Source organism: Lissotriton helveticus, chromosome 4_1 (genome assembly GCF_964261635.1).
Source record: "Lissotriton helveticus chromosome 4_1, aLisHel1.1, whole genome shotgun sequence".
Taxonomy (NCBI): Eukaryota; Metazoa; Chordata; class Amphibia; order Caudata; family Salamandridae; genus Lissotriton; species Lissotriton helveticus.
Genome location: NC_136063.1, coordinates 1,832,489,790 through 1,832,515,724, shown reverse-complemented (window position 1 = coordinate 1,832,515,724; position 25,935 = coordinate 1,832,489,790). Strand labels below are relative to the sequence as shown.

At 43.2% G+C, this 25,935-nt stretch overlaps 1 protein-coding gene across 4 annotated transcripts in view; it reads right to left on the bottom strand.

The window, feature by feature from the left end:
* The window catches only part of POF1B (POF1B actin binding protein), a 234,852-nt gene that overhangs the window by 113,532 nt on the left and 95,385 nt on the right, over positions 1 to 25,935 (bottom strand). For all 4 annotated transcript variants that reach the window (XM_078688473.1, XM_078688470.1, XM_078688472.1 and 1 more), the window contains exons 4-6: positions 19,385 to 19,492; positions 11,883 to 11,978; positions 6,904 to 6,969 (exon numbers count right to left, since the gene is read on the bottom strand). In XM_078688473.1, coding sequence (XP_078544599.1) covers positions 6,904 to 6,969; positions 11,883 to 11,978; positions 19,385 to 19,492 — 270 coding nt within the window. The remainder of the gene's footprint in view (positions 1 to 6,903; positions 6,970 to 11,882; positions 11,979 to 19,384; positions 19,493 to 25,935) is intronic.

Here is a 25,935-nt window from a genome sequence, read left to right as displayed (position 1 = left end):
CAAATGCATCCACAATGCTCTTGCGCCGGTTTATCAACCAGAGGCCCCTTGGTCTTCCTAGTGATCAATTTTGAAGAGGCTTTATGATTCGGTTGGGTTAGAATACCTTTTGGAGCTCCTAGAGAAAATTAACAGAAGGCCAAAATTCACCCAATATGCATTCCTCCTTTACAAACACCTTCTAGACAGAGTTAGGGTAGACTGCGTGTTATCTGGCAACTTTCAGATCTATCGAGGCACCAGGCAGGGGTCTATAGAGGTGCGAGACAGGGGTGAAAGTTGTCCCCTCTGCTGTTTGCCCTACCATCAAGCCTTGAGTAGAGGAGATTAAGATTGATTTCCAGATGAGGATAGATGTTTGAGTGGGTGCCAGGAGTCGCATACAGGATGTCATTATACACTGGCAACCTATTTATCTACCTCCAGTACCCCAGAAGGTTTGGGCCTAGGCACTGCAGACTCAGATCTCCATTGGGTCTGTTAGTGGGGGGTCTCTAGTTGGCTGAGGTAAGTACCTTAGGCCAAATAGGGACCCTTGCTTCTAAGTCAGGGAAAGGAAGGACACCTTCTCTGATATCCCCTGCTCTACCCCTCGGTAGCTTGGCACGAGCAGCCAGGCTTATCTCCAAGGCAAATGGGTAAAGTATTTGCAACCCCGCTCTCAGTAACCCAATGATGACACCACAAATGGACTCCATGCGAGTTTCATAAACAACAAGTATATGTTTATATAAAAAGATATATGATGAGAGCACACGATAATAATCCAACATATGCGTATTTGTAATATTTCACCTGGCCGGTTATTAGACCAGCAAGCCCTTTTAGGTTCTTGCAGTATTAATAAGCAATTCTAGATGATCCAATGCAGTCCTAATGCAATGCTATGCAGTTTGTAATGTAAGAATCAGGCACTTTGCAATGTAAAAATAATGCAGTTTGTTATCTAACAATCAGGCAGTTTGTAATGCCAAAATAATACAACTCGTAACGCAACAATCAGGCAGTCGTGATGCAAGAATAATGCAATGCGTAATGCACAATCAGGCAGTTCGTAATACCAAAATGATGACATGCGTAATGCAACAATCAGGCAGTTCGTTATGCCAAAATAATGTACTCCGGCACCGGTCACGGTGCTCTGGGCGGTCTTTATGCCACTCCCGCTGACTCGCGGTCAGCTGTTGCCAAAATATGCCCCCCTGCATTGGTATGGTATAAAGCAACATGTAGCTCCACACTCCGGCCCTGGTACTGCCACTCTTCGGCAAGTACGGCTCGCAATATGGACTTCAGAAGAGGTTCACGCTGCAAAGTGAAGACCCCGCCCCAGGCACGACACACGCACGCTCTCTGAGCGTTACCTGGGGGGGTGGGGGGGTGCAATCTCACTCTCCTCTCCTCGTGTGTAGTGAATGAGCCACGTTAGTGGTCTGATGATCTGTGATGACCCTCGATCACCACCATTGTGAACTGACTTTAGTGTGCTATGTTACTTTAGCCTTAATGTAGGATGGTCTTGCATTAGAATAATCTTGCCAAAGAATAGAAGGTATGGGATGTCGAGGTGCAGAGTTGTTGGTGATGGTGCACACATGTGCTCCATAGTGGATACTGAGGGATTAAGTGCATAGTGTTATTTGAGTTAGGTGAATTATGACTTTAGCCTATTGGCTTTGACGTGGTCTAATATTATTCTGCTTTCCAAGTAGTAGAGGCCTATGCTTGAGCAACTCCATATTCTAAACTGCAGCCATCTTCTGAGCCTCTGTAGGTGAGAGGTGATATTTGAGATAACATGTGTTGTTCACCGGCAGTGAACCAGAGCAGACCAGTTCTTATCAGGAGGAATGTGCCTTCTTCGCATTGGCGCCATAACAAAACGCTTGGCCAGCTGCTGTTGGGTGCCTGGTGTGGAAGGGTACAGGAATCTTGTGAGAAAGGTAGGCGGGTTCTTCCAGAAGCTTCGATAGAGGATAGAGTTCTATATTAGAGAAAGGGGGTTAGAGAGAGGGAGAGATTCTGAGATGCTGAGATGCTGAGAGATGCTGAGCTGGGATGCTGAGCTGGGATGCTGAGCTGGGATGCTGGTCTGGTGTTTTGGCGGTCTGATGATACATCACGGTGCAGACGTGCAGTCGTGTTTGTGCAACAGAGAGTCCGGACCCAACCAGAGAGGGAAAGAGAGACGGACCCTTCTTCAGATAACAAGACGCCTAAGATTATGGTGAGGTGTTCCAGGTGTACTTATTGTATCTAACTATGCTTTTATTTTCAGGCTCTATGTATATGTATGTGTTGATGATTGCTACTAATGTTTACTGTGATGTTTAGTCATTTCTTTCTTTGGTCATCCTATTATCATGTAATAAAGAAACCCTAGAGCATATCATTTGTTTGTATTCCTTGTGAGGGAAGGTCGGGACCCTTTTTTACCAAGTACTTACAGAGGGATGGGCGATTCCCCTCTAATGGGTAATTGTTGATACGGGAGGGAAATCGGCTCCCATCAGGGATGTCTAAATTACATTGCTAGGAGGAGCATGTGCTGTGTACCCTCTCAGATAGAGAGGTGTTGTGAATTGCTCTGCGTACCCTCTCAGATGTGGAGGTGTTGTGACTTGTTGTTATTTGCGAGCTCCTCGGCAATGGTCTTATATGTTGTCAGTGTTTATTCCTTTCTTGGGTAAGTATTGTGAAATGTGGTGTCTTTCTGGAACCTGAGAAAGGATGTGGTAAGTAATGACCTGGTGACTGATAGAAGCACCAAAACATACAGAGAAGTAGGTCATTACACTCGTGACTTGGGACTCCGATGCGATTTTGTTGATCTTGGGCAGTGGAACAAGGCCCCCCCTCCCCTGACGGGGTTGGCTCAGGTCCCTCCTTGGCAAAGACAGGTTCGGACCGGCGGCACAGCTCCTCTGGGGATGCAGGTCCGGGCCAATGGCAAAGACGCTGGTCTCAGGCTGCAACAGAGCACATGCACACAGCGTCGCTGAGACTCACTTAAGCTCCGGGTGCCCACGATCACAGGGCAATCCTCACGACGGTCTCAGGCTGCACAAAGCACAAGCACACAGCGTTGCTGAGACTCACTTGAGCTTTGGGTGTACACGATCACAGGACAATCTGCACGAAGGTCTCAGGCTGCACGAAGCACACGCACACGGTGTCGCTGAGACTTACTTGGACTCCGGGTGCACACTATCACAAGACAATCCTCACAAAGGTCTCAGGCTGCACTAAGCACATGCACACAGCATCGCTGAGACTTACTTGGACTCTGGGTGCACACAATCACAGGGTGATCCTCACGAAGGTCTCAGGCTGCACGAAGCACACGCACACAGCTTAGCTGAGACACCTCTGGAAACGTTTATGTTCCTGAGTTTCCACAACAGGGAGCCAGCTCTCCTTGGGCCCTTGGGGACAAGTTACTTCAGGACACAGCAAAGTCCTTTCAAGCAGGGGGACACAGCACAAAGCAAAGTCCCTTAGCCTCTCCTTGGTTAAAGGAGTAAACACCAGGCCAGCCCCAGAACACACAGCAAGGGTCAGTCCTTTCCTTCAGTCTCTTCAGTTGTTTCTTCCTTGGCAGAGGTTCCTCTTGACCAAGAAGTAGTTTCAATCCTTTTCAGTCTTGATCAGTTCCATTCCATTCCAATCCAATGTTCAGGGGCTTCCACTCTCATAGTTATACGCCTAAATGTCTTTGAAGTGTTTGTGTTCAGGGGGCACTGACCCCTGTCCAAACCAGTTCTGGGTGTCTCCCTGCCAGTGACACCTTCTTCCTTTGATTAGTGGGGGCCTGGATCCTCAATCACTCAGCAGGAGATGGAGTCCTTGTTTTATGGCAGCAGCCCAGGCCTCTTCACCTCCAGGGGCTACTCCTCCCCCCCTAAACTCCAGATGTAGGTCAGCCTGTTGCTATTTCACCTCCTCCCCTGGGTCAAGACATTACCCAGATCCTATCACATTTAAATCCAGGCAGTCAATCCACAACCAGGCAGAGACACACAGAAATGTTAGAATACAAAAGCCAGCCACTTCTAAAAATGTGGTTTCTAAACACACATTGCAAAAACCGCCTTCGCAAAAAGATGTGTTATTAAATTGGGAGTTCAGGCATACTAAACTTCACCTCTCCATCTTAAGCCTATGGGAAGATAGGCTGGAAACATATTACACAGCCTCCCCATTCTGTCCTATGGGCGAGGTGACCTTTCAACAGTGAAAAACGAAATGGAGAGTATTTCACTGTCAGGACATGGTACACACCTCTGTACATGTCCTACCTTTCACATACGCTGCACCCCGCCCGGGGGGTACCCTGGACCTACCATAGGGGCCTCTGTTGTGCATAAAAAGGGAAGGGTAAGGCCTGGCAAGTGGGTGCACTTGTCAGGACAACATGGCAGTTTAACAAACTGCGCGCAGGCACTGCAGTGGCAGGCCTGAGTTCTCTCTTTAAGGCTACTGGTGTGGGTGGCACAATCCGTGCTGCAGGCCCACTAGTAACATTTGTTTTCCCAGCCCTGGCACACATAGTGCACTTTACTAGTAAAACAAATATACCAATTATGGACAACAAATTACCATTACACTTTACACAGGGAGCATTTGCACTTGGATACTGATCAGTAGTGATAAAGTGCCCAAAGCATCTCAGTTGGCAACACCATGTCAGAAAAAAGGTCTAGGGGGACTTTAGCCAAACAGGGCCAAGTCCATCAGGGTCTGAACCTTTAAATTGCCAAATTCAGACTGGTTTCATTACTTAGGAGTAAACATAACTACTGAAAAGACCGAAGAAACATGACCCCCAACAAGACAGGCTGTGCAATGACCTCTTCTTTAAGTTCCTCCCTTTTTTATTACTGCAGGGCCAAGCTGCCATTGGTAAACTAGTCTTCCTGCCACAACTCGTATATCAAATTTAAATTGCTTGAACCGGGTCATGTAAGACCTCGTCACATGTTTCAACCCCCTTATGCGTGGATTTTTGTGTGTAGAAGCATTCCTTGGATCGCATTTTCGAAATGCTTTAAGTCTCCATTTGAAGGAGAGGTTAGGGAAACAGATCTTGTTTCATACTAGTGGGCCTCACGCTGAAAAAATGCCTCAATAGCTCGCGCACCGATCCTGCCTTAGTGACAGACATGGATGGTGGGACACATACACCTATTACATTTTATACACTAGAGAATTACCCCATTAGGCCTCCCCTTCCGATACGACAATTACTGTTCTACAGCTATAGCCGGAAACCCTGCGTGCAGTAGTGTGGCGAGACACACGGACGAAGGAAACCCAGCTGTGGATGGGAAACATGTTATGCCAAGTGCAGGCTTTGCAGGGCTTCCATGAGGAAGATGGCTATGGAATCTCGAGGCGGGATGACATGACTTCTGTTACAGTCCTAAGCTTCTTCACATGATGACAGTCTAAGACGTATAATAAAATACCAGTTCTTTCAATATTTTCTCCTCCGACATGGCATATGTCCCTGCACAAAATGCTTAACAGATCTTTCAGACTCTAACCCTCTTGAGGCATGGAAAGACCCAATACATTGTCAATCTATCACCCTCTGGTGATTAGTACCCCAGATACATTTAATATAGTTATGCAGACATGGGAGTGGGATGTGGGACCGCTCATGGATAAAGAATGGCAAAAGGCCCAGATGGCCCCACAGGGAGGGGGCAATAGCCACCCGATTCTGCGTCGTCCAGCTGGCATGAGTGCCTAGGACTTATCTCACCAGACTGACATTTTGGTGGTTTGCACAGATTCAATTCCAGAAGGCGAGCAATGGGGCGACCAGGTAAAAGACTTTCTTCTTACCAAATGGGTCTACTGAGTGATCGCTGGGGGGACAGAGTTTCACTCTGGTGAGGTGATGAGAGAAATCAACAGATATAAATTGGCCCTCTTACACATCGCTTTGTCATTGCTAAAAGCGATATAGCCATTCATTTTGGAAATAAAACTCCTTCGATCTAGAAGGTTGGGCGCCGAGCTTGGACCATTGCATTACTCTTGAGATACCCAAACACAAGTCCAGAAGCATCTCAAAATATGGAGCGACTGGATGCAGTTCAGAGGAATCTGGGTAGACGCGGGGAAGAAGCAGAGTACAGCATTTTTTCTACAATCCCAAATCTTTTTCCTACATAAAAATGGAAGCTGAAAGAAGTGCTACTGGTATTAGATGAGTGGACATTGTTACAAAGGGGCAGCTGTGCCTTCTGTTTCTCGTAATTATACATTAATGAGACAATATTAAGGACTACTGCATTCACCAAATTCTAATCATATTGTAATTGAAAAAGAGTACAGAAAAAGAAAGGCAAGAATGCAAACCCCCAAATTAAACCAATGTACAGTATAAAAAAACCCACATACCATAACAACAGGGGCTATTATAATAATAAACACGAATCATGCCTATTGCAGCCCACTCGTCAACTAGATATTGTTCTACAATGAAAAATATGTTTGGATGTGTTCAAGTATGGGCTGTACCTGTAGTGAATTAACCAGGGTACTTCACAAATCCATTCCTAGTAACCGAAAAACAAAGGCGAAGAAATTCGAAATAAAACGCCCTGTAAAATGTTGCTTCCTTCTTACAGTGTAATGAGTTGTGGGCATCCCACGTCCTGCAGTATTTCCATGCAGACAACTCCCCTCTTCTTCCCAGAAACATTCCATTTTTCAGAAATATGCCCCTGGTGCCAAGTAGAGCTGCAAAGATTTCAGGGCTATCTCTCTTAAAACCGAGACACTTCTAAGATTCGTTGCAAATTTCTATTGAGCGTAACTCCACTGCAGCACACACTGATTAAGGGTCTATAAGAATTTTGACAATCACATTAGTAACTAAGTAGTTTTTACCTGTTCGAAAGACTGGTTCGAACTTTTTCTTTCGGTGTTTTGTGTTGTGTTTTCAAATACAAACTCCTGTCCAAGAAGGGAAAAAAAATATATTCATTTATGTTGAAAATCGAAATTTCGTTAATTTATTAAGTTGCTCTGTTTGTAGTGTGCCCCCCACACCAAACAAACCACTCACAATGCAACCTAAACCTTTTGCGAATGTGTCAAAACATAGAGCAAATACCATTTCAGCATGATTGTTGCTTGCATAATCAGGAATAAAGCACCCATGATTCGCTCCACGTTAGAGTTCTACATCAGACACAAGATATTGATGTGTCTAAACATTCTTTTTCCAGTTTGAATGTGAAATAAGGGTGTTCGGATGTGCATTAAAAGGCAGCAAAAACAGTGCGGAATCCGTTTTTACCATTATGTGCCCAATGCAGTCACAACACGTATAGAGAACATAAAACCTACCTATACTAATATCTCCTTATATGGCAGCACATATGATTATAATTACATTGACAATCCGGGGACACTATGGGTTGGGCCATGTAGACGAGGTGAGCCAAGGAGAGGCAATGAAAAAGGGGGAACTAAGGGGATCAATCGGTATTTATAAACAGAGTCTTATAACCCTGGGAGGTATCCAGGCAGCCGAGTTATGGGGAGCCTTAGTCGAAGAGCCAGGTCTTGAGTCCCTTCCTCAAGTCGGCGAGTGAGGGGGAGGGTCGGAGGTGGAGTGGGAGGTCATTCCAGGACATGGCGGCTATGTAGGAGAAAGAACAACCTCCACCTCGGCTCCGCCATTGCTTGGTACATAGGCAAGGGAGGCAGATCGGAGTTGTCTAGTCAGCTGGTGGAAGGTCAGGCAGAGGCTGATGTAGGAGGGTTTGGTGTTGTGTGGTTGACAAGCGGTTCCATAACATCAACCTGCTTTTCCTATTTATGCTTCTGACATCATGTCTACTTGCTATTCTTTTGTATGGTCCAGCAGGTGAGTTCTGTAATGTTGGTTCTATCTGATAATGGTAAATTGGTGGTGAACAAGGGGTCTTGGTAAGTCACAATACAATAGAGTCTTATCCACCGCTTTCAAGAAGTAAATTGATTAAAACTACAAAAGGTATTTGAAAAAATAATCTACTTAATTAATGCGTTTACATAACGAAAGTTCAAGAATTCACATAGCATGCAGACTTTAGCTTTGGTTTTGTAACCTTCCTCATCTATACCTTATTCATAAGTAAGGATAAGGAGTTAGAAATGACATGTTTTTCTTCTCTTATTTGCCCTCAAGTGTCTGCAGTTTCATCGACATAATTTTTCAATTTTAACCTGGTTGGTGGGCGTAACCATACTAGTACAGGGTCTATTACGTGTAGGTTAGTTTTTTTAATTTTTTTTATTTCTGTTTATTGATTTATCAACAAAGAAATCACAGCACAGCAATTTAAAAATTCTCAGATGTACAGTAGCAAGCTTCACTAGACATTAGAACAGCATTGTTACAGGCAATTCATCAGCAAAGTACGTTCTCCCTCCACAGCTCATTTCCATCGCAATTCCAGCATTCCGGTCTGTGTTATTCCTCCTCCACACTCTCCCCGTAGTAATCACTTGGCGGGTCACAGATATCTCCCCTGAATTTGTTCCATGCCCGCCAGACTTTACTAAACTTCCGGGGACACCCCCGGTTAATGAATACCGTCCGCTCAGCAACCATGGCCGCATCCATGTTCCTGCACCACGCGGCCAATGTCGGTAGCTCCGCTGAGCCCCATTTTTGTGCGATATTACGCTTGGCTACCATAATTCCCAGCGTGGCCCAGTCCTGTGTCTGGTGAGTGAGGTCGTTTAGCTCCCAAACATTCAACAAACAGCGTCTGGGCTCCGGTACTAGCGAGACCTCCTCAGTTTGGGAAATCGTTCTCATCACCTTTACCCAGTAATCCTTGATTTTGGGGCACTGCCATATGAAGTTAGGTATTTTTAATGCTGTCACAAGTGTATATAAAAGCTTGTGAGAATGTCCCTAAAGTCTACTGTAGTATACAGTAAAAAAGAAAAATGCACTGCATTCTGTTGACTCTCCCTTTTTTATTGTTGCACATCTTCGAATGCCTCACATATTTTTTTGTTGCTTTACCTATATGTACTAGCAACATTCTGGCTTTATCACATATGTGTACGGTACACATGAGTTAAGTCATACGCTTTCCAGGAGTAAGAAGCAATTTGCGAATCGAACACTGTAGTTGTTATCTGTGCATCACTTGTTTCACTTATTTTCCTTTACAATGCCGAGTCTATATTTTCTGAGCTCGCACTCACTCTATACCAAAAGGAAAGCTTTAAGATCCCTTGGAGTTTCAAACAGTTCAATATTTTTAAGCTTTCACTTATAACGAACCCGCCTTCTCTTGCTTTCCTAAAAAGACACGCGATATATTACCACTGCTTTTCTTCGCTGTGATCTACCCAGACTTCATTGAAACCCAGTCCTTGTATTCACTCCCTCATGTTTGCAACATCACCAAAACGTTGAGGTCATTCTATTGTATGTGATTTAATAGAAAAATAATATTATGGATTACCATTACAAAGAAACCATTTCATCTAAACTGTTTAATGGAAATTTTCAGACTGAATGCCATTTACCTTTTTCATAGAAACCAATTCATGGCATGCCTTTTTGCTGGAAATGGACTTTTGAAAGTTTATTTTTTAGGTGTAAATGCAATGGTTGCAGGTCTTACTATCAAAAATTGTTTAGTCAAAGATATTTATTTCTGTGCTTTACTTCAGGTGACATTATTTCATATTTAAATCTTTTGCATTGTCAAACAATTGCTTCGGACGCTTTTACTTTGCTGCCTCATCACCATCTGAATCACCACCCATCACTGACCCCTAAACACCATCAATCCCTTCCCCCCTAAAACTCCTCATCCCGCCTCAACTGCACTCCTCACTGAAGCCTAATAGTCCCTTTGTATTGCAAAATTCCACCATCCCTGAATCATAAGATCACTCACTACCCCCAACTCCACTGATTCCTAAAAAACCCTTTCTATGCCTAAACCCTACCCATTCCACACCCCTTAAAAAACCTCAGCACACCCAAAATCCACCCATCCCTGAACCCTAAAAACCCTCACCGCCCTTAAAACGTCAGCCATCCATGACCCATAAGAATGAATAAACTTTGATTCAGCTGAATCAAATTTATTAATTTTGGAATACTGGATATTGTTTCTTTAAGATCAAATTGGAAGACAGTTTATTTACTGGAGAAAAATATTACTGTCATTTATAAGATTAAATCTATCCAGGATTTCCTGTACATCATATTTTGTTCTTAGAAGATGCAGGTGAACGCTTGTTCCAAGTTATACGCATGAGCCTACTATGTTATGCAATCAAGTCACATCTCAGGACTTAGTCTCTTGAATGGAAGTCTAAATCCTTCATCTCAGTAAGGCAAGATGCTAAAGCCAACGAGGATCCCTCAAAGTTGAATACTCGTTTTACATTTTCTAGGTGAAGCCTTGAGGTTTGATGCCAAAAACTCCAAGCAATATAAACTTGAAGTGTATTCCATAATCCGAGCCACACTGCCAAACCCTTTCCTCTTATTTTGAGGTGACCAGATTGCTAGTAAGGTAAATAGACAATATTTGTAAGAAGAAGTATATAGCTAAGTTTCAAACTTCAATCTTTCTCATACTGGCATCTACTTACAATGTTCTATGTTTTTATCGGACTCTTCCCAACTCGTCCATTCTAGATGAAGTGCATGTAGGTGTAACATGCATCTCATCAGGAATTCGTCATGCATGAACTCCAGTCCTCAGGCACTATCTTGGTTGGCCTGTTTTAAGTAACCTCCTGTTCCTTATCAGGTGCAGAGTACATAAGCACAATAAAAATTCCACATCATTACAATGATCCTGTAAGTGGCTATTAATCATAAACGTGTTAGCTCTCATATTGTTGTATTGGCTTGGCCAATACATTGATGGGTGGAGTTTACTTCAAAATCTTTTGAACAATACCTCCAAACTGTGATTGTGTATCTATGTTTAATGGTGTTCAAAATGAACACAAAACACTGAATCGTCATTTTAAACTGATAAGTAAGACAAAAGGATCTCCGAAATACATTGAAAAAGAGGCGCTATTTGTCGAAGTTAAAAAAGTAGAAAAAACGTCTCTCACAGATGATTGTACAATGGATTGAAAACAAGTTCTGGAAAGAGCTCTGCTTCTGTATGACATCAAATGTCAAGTATTTACATCAGGTCCATCAGCATCAACTGTGGAAAAAATATTATGGCATGATCAACTAGAATCAGATTCGTTTTTCTGTCTGCGAGGCTGTAAATGTAACTACGCCGATGAAAAGAATGCTCTAGAAACCATACACATTACCCCAATAGTGCCTCACCCATAATCTTACAAATGTAATCTTTCACTGTCTGTACACTAGGGAATTATTTGTCAATCAATATTTGGCTCAACATGCACTGACACTGTTGTACCAAGCCCTTTAATTTATTAGGTAAACTGGTTGAAACTGGACCTCGACTAGATCATTGTTTCGGTTCTCTCATTTCTTTTGCTGGGGTTTGCAGTGCTAGAATGTTCCAGTTCATAAAAGGGGATATTTTTTAGTCTGGAAATCAGACACAAACAGAACAGCAGGCTCGAGTCTTTATCTTATGTGATGTTGGTTATTTTTACATATTCATACCGATTTCTCTTAAAAATGATGTGTGCTGGAGCACAAAACTGCCGATAAATACAAACAAATCGTAAACTGGCTTTTCAGAACACGGTTCACCATAAGGAATTAACAAAACATTTCACCAGAAACCCACGATTGTCAGCTCTCTTAAATAACCTGTATGGCTAATACATTTCATAGGCTGCTAAAGGCTGCACCCCGAGTATTGCACCGAGTATAGGAAATCTACATTTGGTCTTACATGCTCTGATGATTGATAAGATCCTGTTCTCTGTTGCTGAACATTTTCTTGGACTTCGTTCACAGTGACACCTCTAGTTACATGAATGTGTTTTTCCTAAGAAAATGAATCAAATCATAGTGTTAGGAGCATAGAGAACACATGGTCACAGAGGTTTTTGAACAATGTTTATGCAGAAGCTCCCAATAAACAGAACCATAAATCAACTTCAACAAAAACAAGTGGCATTTCCTAGAACCTTCGTACAGTACAAGTTCAGAAGTAATGAGACAAGCCCCACAAGCCACAATACATCCCCCACTCTTACTCTTACTACACTAATCTCAATTGCGATAAAGCAGAACACACACACAAAGGCACATCAGTCCTTACCTGTACTACATTCATCAACCCCTAAATTAAATTGTGGTTACAGTCCAGCAGACATGTAATAGTAACTTTCTTAAAATTAACAAGTTTATTGCTGACCCATATCTATTTCTTTGTAGGTGCAGCACCCCTTTGCAGTTCTTGCTCATTCAACACATTAACCACATCATGCTAACTCTCATGTCTTTGCCAAGCCTGTTGCTTCCCTTCTACACCATCTATAACATCTATATAAATTCTCTCACCTAATACCAAATGTTCACTCTCCTTTCACATTACTCCTCTCTTTATAATGCATGAAGGATACTACATGTATTTTTGAAATCATTAAAAAGTCACTAAGTACTTGCTAAAAGGGAGGTACAGTCACTGCACAAACCTGGGAACTTTAGCTCATTCATATACTCTCCGTAATAAGACACTCACTGGCCCCAGTGCATGTGCTCTTACCCCTAGAACATGGTGAATTGGCTAACTCCTAATTGGTATATTCAGCTTTCTTATAAGACCATGGTATATGGTGCAGAAAATACACCTATGGCATAGAAAGTTAAATGTCACCTGTGAACTGCAGCAGTTATTGTGTCATCCACTAGAGTGAGAAGGAAAACATAGCTGCAAACCTACAAATGTAGCCAGCTGCCCTTTTTGACAGGGGTAAAAACCTTCATTTTAAATAATAAAAAGTCAACCCTATGTAGGACTTCAGGCTCATAAGGTAGGGAGCATGGTATTTACAATTGTGAGAAGTAAAACTTTTATGTTACCAAGTGTTTGCAGTAATAATTCCCCCAAATCTATTTCCATTGTGGAAGACCCTGGCTGTCCTATGACAAAGCTAGAGTACATAATAAAATATTAATTATCTATCTCTCTTTTGGAACCAGATATTAAAAATGTGGTTTCCTGTTTATTAAAACCCCCAATTCAATGTTGAAGTCATTTTTAATAAAGATGTATTAAACAAACTTTTAGAAAGTTACATTTTCCCTGCCTGATGCTCCTACGGGGCACATTTACATTAGCTCTCCAGCCGCTGTCCAGCTAGCGCCTGACCTAAATTAGGTGTAAAAACTGCTCCTAGAGCAGGGACATTGGCCTGGGTGTGGTGTGGTGATTTTCTTTCTCTGGCAGCAAGAACAGGGTGGGTGGTCTAAATTCTTTTATTGACTTCTACGGTAGAGGTCAGCCCTGTCACAAGTATATATCAGGTAGCACCTGGAAAGGACCAGTCTTTGTCCCCAGTCAGGCACCAAATATAGTGAGATGAGAGCTATCTCCAGAGCTGCGTTTTAGTGACCACAGAGGAAGGGACTGCTTATTACCCAGGTAACACCTCTGGGTGGGCAGACAGAGCCTGCGCAAGAGTAGAAGGGCTCTCCATCTTGATTTTTAAAGTAAGGTACTGTAGGATTTTTTCAACAGTGCAAACATGATCCGCTGTAAAGGTGGGTTGGGCTGCCCCTGAGAACTTTTACAAGTGCAACTCCAAGTTACCATCCTTAAACTACTTTCTAGACCTGTCGAACAACAGAGGGATTACACCTGCTATTTAAGACTGACTTGTGAGGAGACCTAAAGGGCTGGACCTGTTCCCACTTTTACCCAGGACAAAGAAGTGTTTGCCAAGGGTCAGTAGGCTGACCTCGTGTATAGCTATAAGGATACAACAAGTTGTAGGAGGTTTTTTCCTTAAATTTCCACCTAACCAGTTGTAACAGGACTTGGACTGGATCTTGCTGGCGACACTAAGCTGGAGTGAGTCTCAACCTTTAAATGCTGTGCCTCAGGTCTTGATACCCTTGATTGTACATAACTGGCCTTCTCCTAACAACTCTAAAACATTGTGACTTTTGGGATTTCTAGTCCTCGGAGTACCAACACCAACCACCCAAGATAATCCACTCAAGAAAAGACTTTGATGGGCTGAAGATGCAGATTTCTCCCTCATGGAGCCTCTCCGCTACAACAAATTAGTTAAAGTGGACACTATGCAAGAACATATCCGCCCTTGTGAAAAATCTCATCGGATACAGCCTGCAACCTTTGCCTGTTGAAGGATTATGAGATCCAATAAAAAAAAAGAGCCTAACAGGGAGTTCTTGAATAGGCAAAGGTACAACAAGTATCTGACTAATGAGAGGGCTTTTCTGAGCACAAAATTTTAACTTGCCTGCTCGGAGCTTTTCCGCACAAACCGTGGCATCAGAAGGACATCGTCCAATGGCTATCCGCCTTCTGGAACTCATTATCAGAAATAGCATCCAAGCTTGGCCTGTTGGAGGATTTTGACTCTGATTTTCAGAGACTTAGTCCCAAGATGAAATGTTCTACCGAGTTAAAAGTGCTTAGGTCCCAGTCAACTGCGACCATAGACTATCATAAGAGCTTTATGTTTTCTTGGCCGTTTTTTAATAAAAATATTTTTTAACCATATCTCTGGTTCTCCTTGGTAGATTTTTGTCTATTTTGTGTCATTATGTTTATTATTGTACTCTATTTTAATATCTTGGTCAAAAAAAATACCACAGCGCTCAGTTGGAAGTTCAAGAAAGTTAGAAAGACCATAAAGAAGGGATTTGTATGGATGATTGAATCATATGGTTTATGGAAGAAAGAAGACATTCTGTGATCCTCAGTACATTCGTTATTTAAATAACCAATCGTCAGTATATTCAATATCGGATAACAGCGGACATGAATTTCATCATCAACTGACTTTTTCAAGGCTAACCCTAAGGAGAGTAAGATTGTAAATGCGGAGGCTCCAACGAGTAGGTAGACCGCTATTAATATGAGTCTAAGATGAGCCAAGCAGGAAATCGCTGCTGGTTGTGATGTCTGTCTGGAGATATCAACACGAAAGGAGTAATATATGTAGTCCTTAAACCAGTAAGCCAATCATATTTAAGGTTTGCTACTCAAAGAATATTTCTACATCAAATTATGTGAGATCCAGAAGAAAAATCTCCTACGTATTCGCTAGAAAGCGGAGGTTCGCTATGTCCTATGAAGACACCTTGAAGTTAGAGGAGGATTCCTATGAAGAGAAATTGAGACATTTCTTCAGTGTTGCATTATTTGCTTTACCTCCACTGCGTGAATACATAAGAGGTTTTACTTCTGGATCACTCACAGGTTGTTGTAGATATATACCTTAAGTAGCAGAATCCTACATATGATTAGCTCACTAGTTTAAGGACTACATATGTTAAGACTTCAGTATATCACCAGACTGACATCACAACCAGCTGCGACTTCCTGATTGGCTCATCTTAGACATATAATCTTACTAAGAGCCTATTCTCATTGGAGCCTCTGCATTTAGAATCTTACTCTTAGTGTTAGCTTTGATGAAACACGTGTCAGCTGTTATCCGATATTGAATATATTGAAGATTGGCTGTTTCAATAACAAATGTACTCAAGATTACAGAACTCCTCTTTCTTCAATAAACCATACAATTGAATCACCCCACATGAATCCTTACTTTTTGGACTTTCTAACTTTCTTGGACTTCCAAGTGAGTGCTGTGGTATCCTTTGTTATTCATTATACACAGTGGATCCTGTGGTACAGTATGATCTAACACCTTTGGTAGTAGGGTGTTTGATACCAATATAGCACCAACTCAAAATATTCCTATGTGTTTAATATAACACTCTACCCACATATACATATGTATACAGGAGGTGATATCGTAAACCATTACTACCAAGATATTTAAAAAATTGGAGTGGGATTTTTGAGTTGCATTGTTAACTTTTTTTTATTGTTTTGGTACTTAACAATGATTTACACATTTTCTATAGGTCAGGTTTGTCTGCTTTGACCCATAGCTACTGGTGGCTGATCATAGGTTTAAATTACTGAAACCTTTGACTGAACCTAACAGGTTGGTAACTTCTGGTGGACTTCTACCCAACCCAGCTAATAATTCACTGTCTTACACGGCCATACTGTGCATGATAATTCATAAAGAATTCCATTAATAGTTTTATATGGTAGCTTACCACATGAATTGTTTTTCTTGTGAACTAACTTTAAATAAGAACACATTTTTCAATATTCGGACTGTCCTCACTATTTATTTATCAGCTCAATTACCGGTTTCAGAAGATGTTTTTCCAGCAAGAACACAGTTATCTCCCCCATTGATCCAATGGGAAGCTCAATATGGATCCAATGGCAAGCTCAACAAATGGTGATGTCATACATCTCAATCTGTGATATTTGCGTACACTTTTTCCCACAAACGTAATGCCATCAAAACAGGGCATAACAACTGTATTATAAAATAATTTTTTGTTTCTAGAACACAATACTTTTCTTTTCCTATAGCAGCCCTCATCAAATCATTTTTTATCCACAATTGCAAAGGGTGAGCCTAAATCCTTTCAACGTGATGTGATGTTCATGCTTTTTTCCAGTTTGCACATAGATTAAGATCAGTTCATCTCTCTCAGCCATGGAGACGTTGTCCTTATTTTTCCGTTGCACACCTCCTATAAATCTCATCTATTTCTCGACAATTTCTTAAACATTGGAAGGACTTATACTATCACACGGCTCACAAACTTTAAATCTACTTTCACCATTACCGTTCCCATAAAGATCCAATCCCTCCTTTTAGGTCTACTCTTCTCCAATCAATATGTTTTTTTTTTACTTCACCACACACGTATAACCCAGCTTTTCTTCTTTTCCTTCTCTTTCAAGACGGTCACTGCCTAATGTAACGTGGTTCTACAAGTTAATGAGGAACGATCTTCATAGTTGTCAATTTCACAAACCTCAATTAGACGTTGGCTGCTTCCGGATGAGGATGATTCATGAACGGATGACACATACGGAAATGTACTTTGCACTCTGATATTAAACATACCGTCCCATCACCAGATACATCGCACTAAGTAATCTTCCAAAACTTGCACACTCCTTCTTTATACTCCCCATCAACTAATCTTCGGCAGCAGCAGCTAACAAATAATACAGTCATTAGCTTAGCTGGTCTCTGGCCTATATGCGTTTATAGATAAAGCTGCCTTTCTACCGGCACGAAGGTTCATGCGCGTTTAATGTTTCCATGGAAGTTTCAACTTGTGTTTGCCACCATTCTCAAGTTAAAGGAGACCGGTCTGGGTGTTGAAAACATTGCGATGGCGCCATAAACGGACTTTCTTATGCACAACACACATAAATAATGTGGAATGCATGAAGAGAACAATAGTGAAACGGTGACAAAGAGAAAAAGTCGGGGTGAAAGAGTACTACACTGGGATGAAGAGACAACGTTTTGGCCGGTGAAACAAAAGTGGCATCATGTGGAATCAAGATTAGTTAGCATTCTATTCGGAAATCCAGGATGTGGAGGCCCCCGCAGCTTAAGCCCCCTCCGCTTTTTATTTATTTTTTAACAAATAAAGCACTTCTGTCCACTGGCATGGCTAACAACATAATAACAGCATGAAACCTGTTAAAGAATGATAGAATTAGTAATGCGCACAGTTTGCACGACATCTGTTCGGCAACTCTCAGTCCTCTGAAGTATCACCAGAAGGACAAACACTAACCTTTCCTCAGACTGCAGGCGCCTCTGTTTATCTCAGACCAAGGTGCCTTGGACTGCTCGACTGTTTTGTTGACAAGAGACCTCTTTCTGACATTTGCCGATGAGTGGGATGGGACACCAGCCCATAAACAAATCACTTTGGTGCACTACTTCCCTTGCGCCTCATCTAGTGCTCCTTGGAGGCTGTCTCTTCCTAGTGATATTCACTCCTGCATGCACCATCACTCACTATTTCCATCTACGTTGCAAAGACTAGGGTCTTGTCCTCTGACCACATTTAACATCCTAATCTTTGGTTTTTGCTGCACAGCACCTGACATGACTCATGCTGCTGTACTTCTGAGCAAATGGACGGGCTCACGAACCCCCATGATCAGTGGACAACAAGGTGCCTCCATCTGACGACTCTTCATCAGGACCATCTGAAGGTAGTTTGTCTTCTTATGCAGGATACATTCATCTTGCCGCACTTTACATTTTGGAACCCATACTGAAATGGGTGCATGACTGACACCCGTGGAGGTGGGACCGTAGTGACCGACAATGTTATTTATGCCTAGTGAATGCACCTGCTCTTCGTCATAAAGAGTTGTATTTGTGCAAACATCTTTTTGCCACAGCAAATGCTGTAGATGTGTGTGCCAAGAGAAGCACAGTCCAAACAATGAGCTGCAAAGCATAAATGCATTGCATGGGGCTTCCTCTAGGTAGCACAGTTCCCAGCAGACAATCTGCGTCAAGTCAAAGCACGTCTTAATGCTTTTCTCCATATGAACCTATACAATTAGTTTCCCAGTAGTTCTACCCGCTCGTCCTTGTCTTCCTGAAAACTTGATGTCACTGAGCTCAGAAGACTCCTTACTTTAATTATATTTAGGATCCAAACAATGATCTTCTAGTCAAAGCTAAGAACCACAAGGTCATTGTCATCACCACTTACAGAGAGGTCACTTGGCCACTAGTCTTAGCTGAGGAAAACAAACTCCCCAAATGACTCCATTCTGCGTCAGCGCTGATTTACAATAATACTTTTTAATATCTTTCTTAGAACTGAAGAGTATCAAAATATGGATCCTAAGTAACAGAAATAAGAACAAATCACAAATGAGGATTAATTTAATTAATTGATTGCTTTGCATCACTGCATGACTAATATGAAGCCAGGAGGACTCCCACATTTTTCCAAAAGAGTGCATCGCAGATCAAAACCATATTTATTACACATAAAAAGAATACACGAGAGAACTGTAACTCATAGCACCTGTGATGAAATGGCACTTTTTTGAGAAAAAACACGTAAAAAATCTATGATCTAGGATTTCTTGGCAAGTACTCTGTCTCTTCACACAATTTCTCTACCATGGTTAATTTCATACTATACCGCAAAGTAGCATAAACACTTCACAACCAAACTAATGTACACATCCATCATCTCTCCATCCAATAGCGTTATTTGTTGACACTTGACAAAGTGAGAGGAGAAAGCTCGGACCTATACCAGTCTCAAGAAGTTTAAGAAAGCAGAGGGGTACATTTATTGCAAAACAGAATAGGCTTTTACCTGATTCACTTGTTCAGTATGTGGAGGAGCATCAAGTCGTGTGATCGTCTTTTCATATATAACATTATTCCCAGGAACATAATTAACACCCTTAAGGAAAGGGCTTTGCTGAAAAACATAGAATAAAAATAAAGGATTAATTTTGTTTTTCTTTTAAAGTAAATAAGACATATTGATTGATCTTTTGGCATCCCCAGCTAGAAAAGTAATGTGTAATAAGACTAAAGAGGTATCACCAACACATATTCTATCATGTGGGGGGTATAGAAGTCATCCAGTTTTTCCTTCAGAAATCCTACACTGTTAACTGGAGGTATCTCGTGCTTACATTTTTAGTAATACAAAAAATTAACGCATACAATAAGAACTTAAAAATTGATTTCCTCACCTTAGTCCCGATCACATTGAGGGATGTATAGTTATACTGCATGCCCCCCAACTGCAATAGTTTCAATGCAACCAAGACGACTATTTTTGAAATCTATAACAAAAGGGTTCTGCTCAAAATATAGTAATTGCTGGTCTGTCGATGCCAAAAACTGCACAGAATTGCACCTATAAACAATAGCATTTTATAGTTATTCGGTTAATTTTTACACTGAATTATGGTCCAACATAGAAATAAAAAGACACCCAAAGACCATGTTTAACAATATTTTACCCCCCAAAAATACGATTTGTGCAGATGGCATTACTTTTTAATCGGATAGGGACCAACAACTGGTTGGAGAAAAATGTCCCCACACATAATATATGAATGGGTAACATGCTATAGTGCCAAAACCAAAAGTAGTATGCTGTAAACTGAAACTAATGAAGTCGCAACTCTGGGATAAGTGCACATCCATAGAACCGCACACTTCAGGCACTGCGTACTGGAAACGGGACTGCGTACTGGAGATGGGTCAGGCTGTGGTCCACGACGAACCATAGTGTAATGTTAAAGGTAACCAGGAAAGCAGATTCAAATAGAGAGCAGAAAGAGGGCCCATCACACTGCAGGACTCGACTGTACTGGTGCTAATAAGTGTTCAGTCTGATTCTCTCCATTAAACATACACAGTTAAAACATTAATGCCATCACTCTAGAAGTTCAAGCGTACAATATGTATGTATGTCTGTTTTAGGTCAGGTCTCACTTTCCATTGGTTTTCTACTGGAGAGTTGTTATTGGCTTGTTAAAGGTCGTAGACCGAGGGCTTTTATATCTTTTAAACAACTAATATTTACAAAGAAATGGAATAACAGACAAATTCCACCTAGACCATGTATGTTGCCAACATTGTGTACATTCCAAAGCATGTTCAAAGCTTGACACCCTTACAGATCGGTCTGTGTAAAACATTACTAAGTGAAATTACAGGCCAGTATGCCATTCCCTACAGACTGTCAAACAAACCAAATCCTTCAAGGACCAACTGCCAAGATCTCCCCACCAAATAGGAACATTTCAGGGGTTCTATCACCCATAAGGTTAAAGTTAACCATGTACAGGGCCATAGATGTCCCTTGTGAGAGCGGGCAGTGGGTGACTGGAGTTTCACATGTGTCCCTCAAGTCTTTAAAATATACTAGATCTTGGACTCCAAACACACTGTCGGTGCTCGGTCCCATCCCCCAATAAATGACCACTCTCCAGAAAAGACGTGGAGTCCATAATTAATGATTATCTAAAATTCAGGAAAATCTGCCAACCAGAACCACAGAACTATAAGACGGGCCTAAACAAAATGAAATGAAAATGCCTCAGCAAAACCACACTTCCAGCTCGTAGCATCAAAAGAGACAAAACGACCAAATCTTATAAGAATACTTCATCATCATCATCTAGTTGAAGAGCGCACATCAGGTCTGTTTAGGAGAGCATTACAGATGTGGGAATTCCAGCCATAATTGTTCAGATTTTCCATCATAGTAGAGAAAAGCAGTAGGGGCCGAGTCTCACCGGGGAAAATAAGAGTAACTCTTGCAAGAAAATGTGCACTTTAAAATAGAGGACTATATCAAGCGAGGAGACATTATGTTTTGTTCTGATTTGCTCTAATGACCAGCATCTCCCCTCAGGGAAGAGATCCCAGCATAGGAAGGTGGGCGCAGGCTTTTGGCTCAAATAACTACGGGATCCGAGGAGTCGTATCCAGAAGGAGGCACAGAGCATACAAGGGGTCTACCTGCGCAGCCACAGCAATCTGGTGCTAAACCCGGTTAGCTAGGGACACCTTGTTAATTGACAATGTAGGCCATGGAAAGACAACATGCCAGACCTGTTTTCAGAGCAGAGGGGTCTTTCACATCTCCCTCAATCAGTAACTTTGGCATAGAGGAGATCAAATTGTGTAATACATGTTTTTTTAACGAGACTGCACTGCACAACACTAGCCCTAAAAATCAGGTGGCAATCCTCCTTTATTGTAAATAATTATTGTAAAGAAACTATCAACATCTCCCACCCGATTCGAGGATGTCTGCCAGGTTACACAAATTTGATCAGCACAGATCTTAACAAGCTAAAGAAGATACTTGGAATGTTTATGAAAAGTTAGAGAAATTTGTAGAGCATCACCATTTTAATTAGTGTAATACAGCCAGCCCTTATTAGGGGAACGGTAACCAGTTTGTCAATCAATGTCATAAGTTTAGTGATTGCTATATCATAATTTTCGTACAGTACAACATGAATGTTTCTATGGGCCAGAATCCCAAGGCAGAGCAATAACAATGTGCACCATCTCGGCATCAAGAAGAAAGCAGGTTGAGCGGTATTTGGCATCAGGACAAAGATCTGTTTTTCCCAATTGATGCATAATCCAGATACTTCCCATAACTGGCGACGAGCGCCAGTTATGCTGCCCCAAAACCCCAAGTTAATGAGCCAAGGTTTAGTTATGGCGCAACCTCTTTGAGAGCTTTGGACCGCTTGGCCTGCAGTTGTCCCCAAGCTTGGGATGTGTTGCTGCCACCATTAGCCCCCTGTTCAGACTGTGGTTTCTTCTTGAAGGGCGAACCTATCCCTCGAGTTTTCAAGGAAGTTCATATTCGGGCTGCCTTGATCAATGCCTGCTCCCTTAGGAAGCATCACGTTGATGTCCATGATCTTCTGGCGGAGAATTCACTAGATATTCTGTTCCTCACTGAGACATGGCTGGACGCTTCCTCTGACCCTATTGTCGCATTTGCCATTCCTCCTGGCTATAAGATTCCTAGAGGTGACCGTGTGGAGGGCAGAGGAGGCGGCGTGGCCGTCATTTTTAAAGATGTCTGGGAACTAAAACTAGGGGACTCTTCCGCGTGGGTTGATTGTGAGGTGCTTGATTTCAGCGTGCGCTTCTCCGCACACTTCACTCTGGGGGCCTCTCTGATCTATAGACCTCCCGGCCCCACGGGTCCCTTCCTTCACAGCTGTGGCGATGCCATTGCCGCCAGGGCAGTTAGGTTCACGCACTATCTGATTTTGGGGGATCTCAATATCCATCTGGACTGCCCTGATATCAGAGATGCGGCTGACCTTCTGGATATTTTCCACCTGGCGCAACTTGTCCAGCATGTCTGTCTCCCTACTCACGAGGCGGGTCATCTTTTAGACCCTATCTGTTCCAATTTCCCCCTCCTCATAGGAGATCCCTGCCCCGTGCCCTGGTCCGATCATTTTTTATCTCGTTTTTCCTGGGCGCTATCCAGTGCTGCTGCTCCTCGGACTTTTCCTTATCAGAAGTCTGCCCTCGGCAGGATTGACCCCGTGAAATTTAAACTGGCTCTTGACCTCTCTAGACCCGCTTTGCCAGAAGAACTGGAGGAGTGTCTGTCTGAGTTTTCTACTTGGGTTGCCAAGGCAGCAACTTCTGCTGCTTCCATTCGGCCCTCTAGATCCGCCCGAGACTCGCCGTCTCAACCATGGTTTACTGCGACTCTCAAGAGCGCCAAGCACGACTGCAAGGTCTTGGAGCGTGCCTGGCGTCAGAGTGGCTACTGCTCTTTAGCCAAGAGGAATTTGAGAGCTGCGCAAAAAATCTACTATGAGGCTATCGCCGTGGCCAAAGGGCAATTCTTTGCTGCCCGCATTGATTCAGCTAGGAACAATGCTAAAGACATTTTCTGCATAGTGCAGAATTTTATTTCTCCCCGGGCGCAGGCGAGTGTTATTCCCGCTTCTCTTTCGCGGTGTAATACGCGTTCCAGCTGCTTCAGAGAGAAAATTCAGGCCATTCAAACTTCCTTCTCCGTGGGCAATGGCGGTAGCATGGGTCCTCTGGTTTCTCCTCCTGCTGCCCCTGTCTGCTCATTTTCAGCTTTTAGAGCAGTTACTCACCTGGAATCCCTTAAAATCATCAGAGGGCTCAAGTCGGGCTCTCCTTCCGACTCCTGCCCGGCCAGACTTCTGGCTTCAGTGGCTGAGAGCCTGTCCTCTGAGGTGAACTGTATTGTCAACCTGTCCCTCCAGTTGGCGGTGGTTCCTCAGAGGTGGAAGCAGGCAAAGATATTGCCGCTCCTGAAGAAAGCCTCTCTGGATCCTCTCACCCCTGGGAACTACCTGTCCCTCCAGTCGGCGGTGGTTCCTCAGAGGTGGAAGCAGGCAAAGATATTGCCGCTCCTGAAGAAAGCCTCTCTGGATCCTCTCACCCCTGGGAACTACCGTCCCATTTCCCTTCTCCCGGCTATTGCCAAGGTCTGCGAGAAGGTTGTTAACAGCCAACTTACAGAGTATGTGGAGACAGAGGGCCTTCTGCATCCTGCTCAATCGGGGTTTCGCACCTCACACAGCACTGAGACTGTCCTGGTGGAGGTGGTCGAGGCCATTCAGGAGTGTCGGGATGCAGGCGGGAGGGCAGCATTAATTTTGCTGGACCTCTCGGCTGCGTTCGATACGGTCCTGCATGCCCTTCTGCTGGCCCGTTTGGCTGAGATCGGGGTATGTGGAGCAGTTTGGGACTGGCTGAGGTCCTTCCTGGAAGAGCGAGTTGAGCAGATTTGGCTCCCCTCTTTTTCCTCTTCGCCTCGGCTGGTCACCACGGGAGTGCCTCAGGGATCTTCCCTTAGCCCGCTCATCTTTAACATTTATGTTACGCCGCTTTTACATCTGGCAGAGGAGCTCGGAGCTAAGGTGATGGCCTATGCTGACGACACACAGCTGCTGTTCACCTGGGACAAGACCTCCAGCTCGGTCGTGGCAGCCCAACAGTGCCTAGTCTCCATCTTTAAATGGCTAGCTGATGCTTAACTTAAATGTAACAAACAAAAATCTGAGATTTTACTGTTTGGTAGCTTTCCGACTGATTTTCGTGAACAGCTGTGGCTCCCTGACTCCCCGCTCCCCTCGGCGACAGGACAGCCTGCTAAAAACTTGGGAGTCTGGTTTGACGAGAGTCTTTCCTTTTCTTCCCATATTAAGAAATTGGCAGGCTGCTGCTTTGGTCTCATCAAGACTCTTCGCTCCTTTTTTCCGCTTCTTCCCCAAGCGGCCAGGGAAACTGTCACCTGTGCCCTGATTTTTTCCCGTTTGGATTATGCCAATGCTCTCTTTATAGGGTCCCCTGGCTATCTGCTCAAAAAGCTTCAGGTAGTCCAGAACACGGCTGCCAGACTATTATTGGGCCTCTCTGCCAGGACCAGTGTGACTTTTCAACTTCGTTCTCTCCATTGGCTTCCTGTTGCAGATAGAGTTAGATTTGAATCCTTAGTTCTGGCCCATCGTGCCCTTCATGGCCTTGGCCCCCTCTATCTCCAGAAGCGTTTCTCCTTTTACATCCCGGCTCGGGCCCTTCGCTCTGCCACTCAGTGCTTTGCACGGGTGCCTCGCTTCCGTCTTCAGAGGATGGGAGGCACAACCCTCGCCGTGAAGGCCATCCTTGCCTGGAATCCCCCCCCCCCTTTCCTACGGTTGATCCACAACCCTGCTATTTTCAAAAAGAAACTCAAGACACATCTCTTTGTTTGTTAATTTCCTCTTGTCCCCCTCGAGCTCCGCGCCGGGACACTCATGAGTATCCGTGCGCGCTACAAGTGGAAATAACATAACATAACATAACATAACATAACATTTAGGAAACATAGATAACGGGTGTGAAGTTGGTCTACTGGTCTCTTACATACAGCAGCAGGATGCAGAGGGACAGTAAGAGCCTGGGATTTTGAAATGCTTCCCCCCTTCGTGAAAGATCCTTCACAGTACACTGGCCAGGGGTTCATGAGCTACTGCAAAAAGTAGCACAGATCAGAGGCATTACCGCTGAGTACAACACGATAACTTGAAAGGACAGTAGATACATCTATTAATCCTACACCTGGCTGTGGGGTTAGAATAGATTGAAGGCACAAACTTTAAAAAGCCGTCCCCTAGCTGACAGCTGAAGAGGAAATTCTAACCCAGAGAACCAAACACGCTCTCTGCCTCTAGTAAGACAGCATACTCATTTAGCTCTGAGTAGAGCTAGAGCAACCATGCAAAAGCAGTTTGTGCAAGACAGACTGTCTGAACATAAAGCCCGACTGGTCTGGAAGACCAGTACCGAGACCTTCTATTTTAGTAGTGTCCAAGGTTTCGTATGCGCCTAAGC